Raw genomic sequence first — 12317 nt, forward strand, 5'->3', positions numbered from 1 at the left:
TCGTCATCGTATACGTGAACAAGATGCGAAAGGACAGTAGCCAACCTTCGGACACGGGCTTCTGCTGCCCAGACGAAGCTCGCGAACTCGTCATGTCTGTCAATAGGAGAACGAGTCCGTGCGTAGACTTCTTCGCCTACGTCTGCTCGAACGTGATCAGCGACGAGCTATCAGTCGAAGCTGCGCTTCAAGCTCAGCTGCAGAAAGCCATCATAACGGGCGTCATACCCAAGGGCGCCCCAATGGGCGAAGCAGGACGCTTCCTGTACACATATACTACCAGACGTGCATACACGCCATGTTACGCCACGAGTCATTCACTGCATCCCTGGCGACTGCCCTGGCTCTCGACGCTGCGGACCTTCTGAGGAAAGCGGACTCTCGTAGCGCCATGATGTTCTGCGTAGCCGCGCAGTTGAAGTATTCCCTGGCATCGGTCGTTCGCGTGACCTACTTCGACCCTACGAAGCTGTATCTACTAGCTAAGCCTATTTGTCCACTGGACGATCGTAATACGGTCGATATAGCCAGCACGGTCGAAGCAGTGCAGGCTATAATAAACACTACGCTAACCCCAAAGCAGGTGGTTGTAATGGCGAAGCAGCTATGCCAGAGCGTTAGCCATGTCCCCGATAAGCTGGCAACGTACAATCTCCGGCAAGGCACCAGTAAGTTCAGCCGAGAGATTTGGAACGTCGATGAATTCGAGGCAGCACTAGAGGCACACGGCTTACTTTTTTTTTATTTTATTTACAAATACTGCTGTCTCACAGTTCGAGACATTGCAGGAGTGGGTCCATAACAGTGAATACACACTAAACTAACAAAACACATGGTTTGGTAGTTCATTCAAAAAACTATTGGTAGGCAACTTTCGGGGAGAAACATCCAGATTATTCCACAATTCCACCGTGAAAGGAAAAAATGAAAACTTAAAACAATCTAGAAATGGCATGAAGGGTGTGATGTTAATGGGGTTTGACCTGCGAGTGTTTGCAACGGAGTTGGCAAAGGAAAAGGGCATGTCAATGGTGATTATCTTGTTCACGATTTTATGTAAAGTGCCGATACGCTCGCAAGTACGTCTGTGTTCAAGTGGTTCGAGTGATAGACGTACAGCGTGTGACGAAGGCGAAAAATTGTGATCATAACGGTGATATTTGAATCTTATTGCTTTTTTTCAAAAACGTCCAAAACATCCGCGTGCGAGGGGCACCAAGGATTAGGTTTGTTTATAATCTTTTCGCTGGCGATGCTCTCGATGGTTCGAAAGCAGCGTACCTTATCTGGCATGCAGTCGTTAGCGGTGTTGTGGAATTCAACGTTAAATCTGACACCGTCTCTTCCAATATATTCGAAATCTGCACGAGCAGCATCTTCCTCCTGAGCGGTTCCAAGCGGAGCTCTTAACAAGCAGTCAAAAGGATGCCGAAGCGAAAAACATGTTCGCTACCGTGAGAAGCGCCGCGAAGGAACAGTTTAGGAAGAGCGCCCTCTTCGATCCCGAAGACGCCGACACGCTGGAGGGATTCTTCGAGAACGTCACGTTGCTGACCCCGACGTTTGCGAGCAGTGCTTCGCTGCGGGTTCCGACCGCTACGTCAGACTTCGCGCGGAACATTCTTAATGGTCGCAACTACAACCTCGACTTGACTACGGCTCGCCTGTCCGTCTTGGCGGCGAAGACAATGACCAGATACCGGGACTTGCACCTCGTCGAAAACCGGTTCCTCCTGCTTTCGTCTACGGTGTACAACTTCATCTGCACCGACACGTACAGTGCGTGGTTACCGAACATGGCTGTTCTAGGCCAGCGGATGGCCGATGGTCTGTGGGCCATGGCTCTGCGCAATATACGCTGGAACTCGCGAACGCACGCCAACATTCAGAAACTGAAAGACTGCTTCGTCGAGACTCACCTCGGAAAGAACTCCTCACTGGACGTCGACCACGTCTTTTACAGTGCGCTCGGGTTGTCCACTCTTCTGGGCGCCCTCAACTCGACCGAGTGGCACATGGTCAAGGTGGCCTGGAATCTCTGGGAGCTCTCTGATTCCCAGTTCTTTTACATCTTCGGCAGTCATCACCGCTGCCCGATGAAGCCGTCGCCAGCAGCGAGGGAATATATCAACGCCCCACTGACTTACGTTGATGACTTCGCCAGGGCCTTTAGCTGCTCGAGCAAGTCACCGATGACTAAAACGTCCCGGTGTCTTGTTGGTGATGCGCCACACAGCTGAATACTTGATTGACTCGGTGATTTGCCAGTTTCTGTTTTCACGTATCCCTTTGGCAGCATCGTCACTATGTTCCTCTGATACTGGAAGTAAATACTGCTTTAGTTTTTACGAGTAATAGTGAAAAAGGCAAATGATTCTTTACGCACACTGTTCTTCTCTCTCCTTTGTCGAAAATTGTGTGAATTATGCGTCGACTAAAACGTCTCTGGGTACTGCTGGCGTGAAAGTATACCTTTTAAACTATATATAGAACTTAGCTCTGCAGAATAAAATAGTTGAATTGATGTTCTACTACTGTTAAACCTTACGAATGCCAATCCTACCCACCTCATCTCACTCCCCACTGATTACAGCGTCAACGCGCGAGTGCTTTGCTAGGAAATTTCTCGAGTGTCACAAAACATGCCACAGTGCGCGATGATTAGATTCTTTTCTTTCTCACTCTCCTCTATCTGTCCTTCAAGGCACTTGAGCACAGTGATTTTCGTCAACTTTCAGGTTGTGTCCTGCTGAAGTATTCACTAATCTTGGATTTCTGATCCTTTCCTATCAGTAACGTGTCGAATTCAAGCAATAAAGAAAAACTTAGTGTTATAGAGAACCGCGTCAAATAATTAATCTAGGTAGTCACAGTCTCAAAATATGTGCAAGGTGGAGATGTAACACATTTTGCGTACATGTTACGGAGACGCGAGGAAACACTTTAAGTACCACGTGAAAACGTTTGCTGGAGCCTACATCTTCAAATCTCCAACGTCATTAACAGAAACCGCCAGGCCTTGCAATTTTTTATCCTGTGGCGACGATGAACTGCCTGAAGTTTTTCACTTGTTACGCAATGCACATTGTGGGACGCCTGGCTGTTCCTTTGCTGTTCTTGAACGATTTATTATTCGTATTAACGCGATTCTTACCCCGTCATTAAGGCTGCCTATGGCTAGTTTCCAGCGGGGTTTCAAGCACCGACGTGGCTCTGTAGTAAAATGCTGGGCTGGCACACACGGGGACCGGGTTCGAATCATATATTGCGCGGCGAAAACGTGAAATTGCGCCAGGCGTCAAAACATGTGAAATCAGCAATGAGTGGGTGTTCCGAAGGCCCGCCCGCCGCCCACTCATCACCAAGCACTCAGACATACTTGAACCATTTCAACAGCAACAGAGCTATCAACAAAGTGAACCGCTGCTTATGTTCGCGTATTGCTCTACAGACGCCTAGGGAACGCTTCACTGAATCTCAAAAGAAATAAGGATGATGTAGGGTTCACTTGACAACCGGGCTTGCAGCAGGCATTCAATGACACTTTGAAACGTCCATTGTTGCATGCACAGTATATTGTTTTCTAAAACCACTATCGATGGATGCACCAAGAAAAGAAGCAGGTTAGCAGTTCAGAAGGTGATACCTACGAGGGCTGATTACCATATCACGACCTGCACCTGAAGGCGAACTTCAAGCGTACTCTAATTTTTTAACACCGTCATTGGAACGACATCATGTGAGCAGCTGCAATCTTCATTACTACTGTGGTAGGTGATGATGATTTGTATCTAGTCCCTTTCGTAAGCAGCTTCCCAATGACTCGTGATGCAATTCGCGTTGTGTAACGCGTGGCGCGATTCCACGTTTATACCACGTAATATTACATCAGACTCCTTATCCGACATGAATGTATGAGGTATTTTCACGCAACAGTTTAGAGCCATTACATGGATTATCGGTGGACTGATTAGGTGCTGCGCAGTCTATCAATGAGCCAAGCCTGTTTCGATTCATTTTCTGGGTTGATTAATTCTCGGAAATTCGTTCTCAGATGGTTCATTATCTGGTTCGGTTTATTCTAAAGCAGGCGAGCCTTTTTTCACGACACGTGGCATTTAACTAGGCCATGATCTGATGAGGCCCTTGAGTCTTTCACCTTGAAACTTAGGTCTCGCAGGTTCATAATCATAAAGTGTTACACCTCCCTTGGCTGTTATTATTATTTAGCCTATACTCTCATACCCAAGATTATTTGGGACATTCTGCCTAACGTTATTGTTTTTGACCAGGTAATGACCGCTGACCCGATGAATATCAACAAGAAATCGTAGACAACTGTTAACATTAAATGATTGCTAAGGTTTCATTGATAAGGAAATTCCTCAGGGGTAGCAGGCAGTATACGGCGTAGTCTTGTTTGTGCAGCCGTATACTGGGAATATTCACTCTGAAGGGCTCACGCTGCGTCGCCGAAATTCGTGTCGACCACGCATGATGAAGCCTTTCTTTAGTGCACCTTTAACAGAGCTAGCAAGTACTCACCACCTAAACACCAACAAAAAAACTGATTAAGCAAGCTGTCATTCAACTAATGTTGAAAGTAGATTACCTTAGCTAGCTGCAACCTTCATAATACCTTCTTATTTAACGATGCCGCTCATAACACACGTTGGAATGATGACGACGGTGACAAATCGATAGGGCACAGAAAACAACAGGGACCTAGGTTTATTTGTTCCTTTATTTGACATTCCAGCAGCAGCAAGGACGAAACACAAACGTGACATCGCTTGCCGATGCATAAATTACAGAGTTCTCCGATTAAATAAATGCGTACAACGTGAAAACCAAGTCAGCCGGGGTTCACAGGAATGGGTTCCAGTTACTCGGTTGACGATGACGAACCAAAGTAAAATATAGTAAGGTCCGCGTAAAATATGCAGGTTTCTCACCAGACGCTTATAACAATGCAGTCACAAAAGCAGTAGGGCGAGAGGTGTATGGTACCTCTAGTCTAACAACAACAAAATATAAAACAAATGGGAATCGACAAAACGTGCAGAGTTCATTGATAAGTATTGTGTAAACGAGGACTGGAAGTAGAATCAATCCAAAAATATATCACTCTTCCCGCAGGAAGACACGGCCAGACTTGCTGACTACCACACCGAGCGCATACTTCTGCGCTCATCTCTCTCTTCCCAGCGATCGGCATTGAACAACGTGTAATCACGAAACGATCCGCAGACTTTCTCTTTGCGATCAGAGCCTCACGCCCTCTCCTCTATACCAGTCTTTTTTTCGGGATGCCGGGAGATCACCCCTCATACACGCCCGCACTTTCCGTAGCTGTCGCCCTTTCAGCAGGGTCATGCAGTAGTGGAGAAGCTTTTTTTTTTTTTGGTCAGCAAGATGAGGTTGCCTGTAGGGTCGACCAGAAGTTGGTTTCATGGCAGAGACATCAACCGCTCACGCTCCTTAGGGTGCGAACAGGCCGGCACGCTGAACCAAGGTCCGGAACAAGTTAGACGACGCCAGTGCACGTCCCAACGACTACGCATCGGCCCTTTCCCGGTGGTGCTTTTCCTTCAGCGCTCTTCGAGACCTCAGGAAGTGACGAGGCAGTGCGGAGTGAGTTGGTACGAGCCACAGAAGAGATCTCTACAGCAATGGACGAAGTAGTAGGGCAAAGGTCGGGTCTCTCTATTCCTCGCGGTCGACCAGACGCTGCCGCTTGCCCGAGAAAGGAACCAGTTCATAGCCCGCCAGCGGACAGTCTCGCAGCAGTAGGTTTTCGAGTCGCGCCCTCGTCGCTCCTCGGGCCTTGACGAGCCTCGCGTTTGCATTGAGTTGGACCTTGTTCCACACCAGCTGGCGGTCCAGGAGTCGGTTGTTCACGCACAGGAACCTCGCGTGGAACTCGACCACGATATCCTTGACGATGGCACCGTCCTCCTTGCGGACGTCGCACGAAACTTCGGTCTGTTCGCCAAGGAGTTCGTCGAGCACCAGGTCGCCGCACTCTTCGCCCTCGCTGTCCTGGACGCGGAAGCGGTCTCCGACCTGAACGGCGACCGGGGCGAAGCCGTAGCCCTGAGCGATGGTGTCCGAGTAGAAGAAGTTGTCATTCTCGTTCAGACCACCGGGCGGCGCCTCGAAGGTGATGCGCTTGCCGTAGCCCCGTCCCACGCTCTCCAGGTGAAGCGGCCGGCCTCCGAACAGGAAGCGGGAGGTGCGATTGACGCGCACTATGTAACGGAAACCCGGCACGACGCGCTTGTCCACGTAGGTACCTGCAGGCAACGTTAGGCATAGATACATTAAGCAGTTCATCATAATCAGCCTCCACTACAGATAGTAATGTAAGCTTGCTAGCGAATTTTCCGAACAAGATAGATGAAGCGCAAAACGATAAAAAGCATATGAGAAAGAGCATAAGGACAACACGAACCATTCCTAGGAACAACAGCTACATTATAGCTATAGTAAGACGGTAAGTTGGGCCAGTTGGTTAGGATCCATCGTGAAGTTACTTACAGCGCAACACCAGAAAAAATACAGGACAGGGAAGGAGCAAAAGCGACAGGGAAGGAACAAATGTATCGTAAGTTTACGATACATTATAGCTACTTGTTTTAGCTTTGCGGTGGACTGAAGGTCTGTTGGAACCCGCGCGGCAAGCGCATTTTCCCAGCCAAGCGTGATCTTTAATGTTTCGGCATGTGTTATAACCGGCGCAGAAATAAAAACTTTATCTGAAAACAGAGGAGGAAAATGAAGCCGAAACAACCAAGGACATTGTACCTAATTTATCTTCGTTATCCGCGAGCCTTGGAGGGTGAGGGGGGAATGAGACAACAATATATATAGTCTACGAGTCATTTGATTTGTACAGTTTAGTCCATGCCGATCTCCTTGCCAGTGATTCAAGCGTAATTAATAGTTTTTATAAGAATTTATAAGAATTTCGCTCTTCGCTTTCTTCCCCATTCTCCCATCCCTTAGTGCAGGGTAGCGAACCGGATGCTCCTATTTTTGATTACCCTCCTTGCTTTTCCCCCATTTTATTCTCTGTCTCTCTTTCTTGCCGTCAAGTATTAATCGATATGCTCTGTTTCTTTATGTCGTAGGCAATGACATCTTTCACTCCAGCATCGTAAAACCGAACAAAACTTCCACAACTGAGACAGGTTTGATAATTTTTGTTTGATACGCACTGCCACAAGAATGTTGCGTGTGCACTTCCTGAATTTCATATCGAGTTTGAAATTAAGATGTTCAGACAGTCTAAGAGCCAAAATTGAGGGATCTCAATTTCGTACAAGGACTTATTCTAAGTGATATGTAATAAGCGCTGTGCGGTGACCACAATTATAACAGTGATAGATAAGGAACTTTTAGAGTCATAAAAAGTGTAACTAATGATAAAAAAGAAGAACGCAAGCTTGACGTTAGAATGCGCTGCAATGTAGAGGGCAGATGGATAGAGTCGATATCGCTGAAATTAAAAAGCACATTTGGCAAAGACTCGGCATGCGTAGATCGCATATTCTAATCCAATACGCAGAATGAGTGCCAAGGGAAAGAACACGGTTGATTCATTAAATGGTACAAAAAGGGTGAAATTTCGAGTTGTACAGGATGAACCTGACTGACATTAGAGGGAACTGCTAATACTTATGTCAGCGTCCTGCTGTAGTCTTTGTGGATGGCTATGAATTGAATTAAGGTGACGTGACAGCCTGTAGTTGTCGCAAGGCAACCGCATTTTGCGTAGCACATGGAACAAGCTTACAGGCGCGTGCTTTTTGGTAGTGACGTCAGCTCTTGATGAGCGCAAATATTTCAATTTCACCCTCAGGTATATAATGGTCCTTTTGTTTTTTGTTTTTCAGAATCACTACTGGTACGGTAAAGCCTCAATAAATGCAGGCACACTTTGTTAATTAGCTCATGATTATACGATTTGAGTGTGTGTGTTCATATTCAAACCACTCCTCTAAAGTTTGCCATTTTTATCCTTTGTCACCTTAATCATTAACTACAGAGTGCTGTCGGAAAATCAGGTGGGCAGATGAGATCAGGAAACTTGTAGCTATAACTTGGCAGCAGAAAGCACGGGACCGGGTTAATTGGCGGAACATGAAGGAGTTATTTGTCCTGCTGTGGACGTAGTCAGCCTGATGATGATGATGACGATAATTATGACACTAGAAAACCACGATTTACCTTATGTAATGAATTTACCAGTCTTGTGTACATCATCACCTGTTTAGCAAAAGTGTAGCTTCATAACATTAATCTAGATGACGAATTAAATATTTCCAAAAAAGTTTCACAATTCGGTTGTGGGCTATATCGCGCGACTCCCTTTGTTTTTTTCTTTCGTTCTTGTACTTTGTTTTTGCGCAACATGTCAGTTTGTCTATTTTATTACTTCCAACATTTAAGTCAATAGCACATACCAAGCAACGTTCTACAATGTCGTTATTTCGCGGACTTAATGCCAAACACAAGTCAAACGTTTCGATGAAGGGCGTACGATAACGCAAGATTAGCCTTAAGTAATTCGCGATTTCTTTGTGATAATCGTCCTATCTTACGCAATCGATGAAACAGCGTGCAAAATATATTCACACACACTTAACAGAAGACGAAAGCATAAACGCTAGTTACCGGAACGCAAATGTTGCTTCTCGGTTAGATATTCTTGTAATATAACGTTTGATTGGAGTGATTTTCGCTGTGCTACTTCTCATAAATGAGCGGAGATCGTGCACAAACAAAGAGAAACAAAAGGAAATCCTCTATAGGCCACGTAAATCGACAAATGGAAGGTCAAATCAATTGCTCCTCGGAATAATTCTCTAAAAAAAGCGAGAATACATCAAAATATAACGACATATTTGTTGTAATTTTTTCACGAAAACACGTCAAATCTGTGCAATTGTTCTTATGGTCTTGGTCATACTTCCCAGCAGTCCTATAGTGCAAGCGCTTGTTATTTTATATGAGGAGGGTCTTTCAAAAGCAATGCATCGTTTGCAGTCCAGGCCTTGCAATCGCCTTTTGTTTTATTGTTTCATGATTGCGTCTTTGTGCGCTGCTTTATAAATATCATCCAATGACTTACGGACCAGCTCATCAGTACTTATAATGTAACCCGCTCTTTTCCGTGTAAGCTATCTTGAAAATGTGCTGTCTGTTCAGGGTCAACGATGGCAGAGTATTGCACTCACCGATAACTGGAAACTCGTGCGGCTTGATGCCGTTGACCACGTAACTGGTAGGCACATCGTTGATGTCCTCGCCCCTGACGATGTACAAGAAATCGCTTGCCGCCGCTGTCTGGTTTCCTTTGGTCGCCTTCTGTAAAGAAGACGAAGACACGTCAAACATTGAAATAGAATTGACAGCAAAAAAAAAAAAAACAGCAAATTTATGCTCAACTGCACATAAAATATCGCAAGAATTTTATTGCGGGTGGTCTAGACATAAGCATGAATAAAATATGAAGAAATGATGTTAGGTCCTGTCATGACTTGAAAAGCGCAACGAAACCACGACAGAGGCAATCAATATGAATCAGACATGTAAAGCGCTAACACTTCTAACCAAGCGATGTTTCCCAATACGCCGAAGCTGTGCTGGAGTAGTGTACTCTTGAACTACCCTTCGGCCACTTTATCTAAGCGAAATTCAAATAGCCATACACTACCCCTTACCAAGTATCAAACGATATGGGTGGCGCAATATCTATGGCGAAGGTTTCTAGTCTCGGTTACCGTCCGTTTCGAATCGAGGCTCACCTCACAGCTTCAGTCTTTCGGCAAGCCTAAAAGAATCGTCTAATGTTAAAACTAAGGACAAGTGGTGGCGTATAAGCTAGAGAACAGAAACGCCAACACACACTCAAAAAAAGTGACAAGGGCGGAATGCGGTGAGGGTCGCCAAACCCGTGCAATCCTATCCCACCCTCTTTACTCAGCGCCGTTCCCCGCCCTTCACTTCGTTACCTAGCCCTTCTGCGAGGTTGCGGGTTATTTTAAGAGCGGCGCAAGTCAAAACAAAAGCATCCTGCCCGTCTGGGAAGCCTTCGAGCGAGAGAAGGAAATAAGTCTGGAGTTAGCTGCAGACGGCGCAGCGGAGCTCGTCTGACGCGCGGAGGCGGGCGCATTGCGTCGGTGAGTTCAGTCGTGCGGTCGCCAGCTGCCGAATGTGTGCCACGGGCGAGTACACTTGCTGTTTACTCTTTCGCCGCTCCCTCGCTCTCGTTGCTTCATCGGCGCGCCCGATCGTCCAGAACACGCGGATTCTCTAGGCCTATCAACCCCAGCTGCTGCTGCAATGACTGAGCAACGGCCGAGACCTTTGAAAGAAACCGAGCTGTCAGCCCCGCGCCACGTGTCAGTGCCACGCGCCTGTGCATACCAGCCGACGTCTTTAAGCTTCCCCATCTTGTCAGATGTTATAGCAATTCGCCTCAAAATTTGCTTTTTACGGACCGGATTTTCCACCAGCACGAAGGAGCGATGCTGTGGATGGCTGTAAGATATGTGGCTCGGTGAGTTTCTTTCCGGCTGTCTACGCGTCTGTAGATTGAGCCTAGCCTTACTCGTACCTACTGCCCGGTGCGCGACTCCTATTGTAAATAAACTTTTGTGACATCTATACAACCAGCTGCTTTGTCATCGCCAGTCGAGCTCGAATAAAAGCTTCATATACTCACAAAAGCCGTGTCTTGTGTGCAAACCATGTTAACGGCCATATGGTTTATTATACGATACCGCGTTCCGTTTCTGCCCACCGCTTCTATCCTGTACCCAATCAATATTATATCTCTTGTAACGGTAAGCTACAAGAGACATCGTGCTAGACTAAAACCTTGATCGTGCCTATTACGCTGCGTTGCTCCGCTACGCTGTATGCTGCTTCCAGATAAGCAGCCACTCCTCTATAATAGCTACAATAAGCAAAGTATGGACTCGTGCGAGATGGCTACCAGCCGTATGTCTTCGTTATCGTTTATATTCATCATCGTCAGCCCGACTGACTGCCCTTCTGGCACGCTTGCCTTCTTTTGGAATCCAGTCTGCTATTCCTATTGGTGGTTTTGAGTACGCTCCACGTGCCCTGCACGTCCCTTCTTCGTGTACATTACGGTGCGCTATTCCATTGCGCCGACTGCTTCATATAGGTACCCAATTAGTATGGTAATCTTCAAGACTGCGGCGGTGATAAGCGAAGAAAGCCTGGAGCCGCTTCAGCGTAGTTTCCAAGGTATTGCCGACGTGGCACTACCAGGCTGCGTGGACGGGCGTGGCCTATAGTCTATACGAAATGCTGATGCATACTACCAACCCTAGCTAACGGCTCCTCGAAGGACTCCTGCGGCGGTGGCTCGCTGAGGAAGTCCCTGTTCTCGAGCTGGCTCTCGGTGCTGTTGCTCTCGAAGGTGGCCGGTTCGTGCTGTTGGCAACAGCGGTGCTTCTCGGCTCCCCAGAAGGCTTCGAGCTGTTGCCAGCAGTCGTCGTTGACTTCTCCGGACCCGTCGCAGCGGTCGGCCTCTTCGCTAAGAAGCGATATGTTGGGTGCGTCGCATTCCGGAACGCTGCTGTAACGGGACACTCCTGTTTCCATCGAACGGTGGTCTGATTCCGTTGAAAAGCGGACGCTCGCCGGCGGGAGTCTCTATCGCTGCTTGTGATGTCAGGGAAGGTTGAGGGCTGCGTCGAATGCTACTGGTTGATGTGCCGGGTCCCCCTTTGGTGTGGCGGATGGAATGGTCGGTAAAATAAAGGAAGAAGCGGGCGAAAACAAATTTGTTCGCTGCCCGCTCTCTTTTGTTTTCTATTACGCGTCTATCGGTCGGTAGGTGGCTTTGTGTGCCTCGGCAGTAGATCGGAAAACGGTAGCGAATCTGCTCAAATGAAAACAACAAAATGATCGGCGGCGCTCGCTTTCACGTCGTAGCCGGCTTTGGTCCCACGAGCGAAGCGACGCAATCTGGCCCACGCAGAGACAAGACAAGACTGACTGCGTAGACACTCGCGGGATCTTTTTATAACCTTTGTTCCTGGTTCAGCGAGGGCCTATGCGCAGGCGCTCGTTCGGGGCACGAGGTGCGCACGTGAACACTTGAACGAACCAACCAATTGGGCAGTGGAGGCTCGCCCTGACGCTTTTCTCTGATTGGAACAGCGCTTCTGATGAGAGAGAAAGGCAGGAGAGAGAAGCGAGGAAGCAGAGAGAGTGCTCCAATTTGGCTCACTTCCTCCCCGTCTCCTCTGTTTCTGCATGCCCTCTCCCGCTAT

The 12317-nt window shown here is 47.4% G+C and overlaps 1 protein-coding gene across 3 annotated transcripts in view; it reads right to left on the reverse strand.

Moving 5' to 3' along the window:
• Positions 1-4726: 4726 nt before the first annotated feature.
• LOC119180931 (uncharacterized) overlaps positions 4727-12317 on the reverse strand; it is a 40020-nt gene continuing 32429 nt past the window's right edge. For 2 of the 3 annotated variants that reach the window (XM_075885270.1, XM_037432083.2), the window contains exons 2-3: positions 9243-9372; positions 4727-6296 (exon numbers count right to left, since the gene is read on the reverse strand). In XM_075885270.1, coding sequence (XP_075741385.1) covers positions 5707-6296; positions 9243-9372 — 720 coding nt within the window. In that variant the 3' untranslated portion in view covers positions 4727-5706. Of the gene's footprint in view, positions 6297-9242; positions 9373-11364; positions 12052-12317 lie in introns of those variants that run through there. The other variant, XM_037432075.2, reaches the window with a different exon arrangement.

The sequence above is a fragment of the Rhipicephalus microplus genome, unplaced genomic scaffold, assembly GCF_043290135.1.
Source record: "Rhipicephalus microplus isolate Deutch F79 unplaced genomic scaffold, USDA_Rmic scaffold_107, whole genome shotgun sequence".
In the NCBI taxonomy this organism is placed as follows: Eukaryota; Metazoa; Arthropoda; class Arachnida; order Ixodida; family Ixodidae; genus Rhipicephalus; species Rhipicephalus microplus.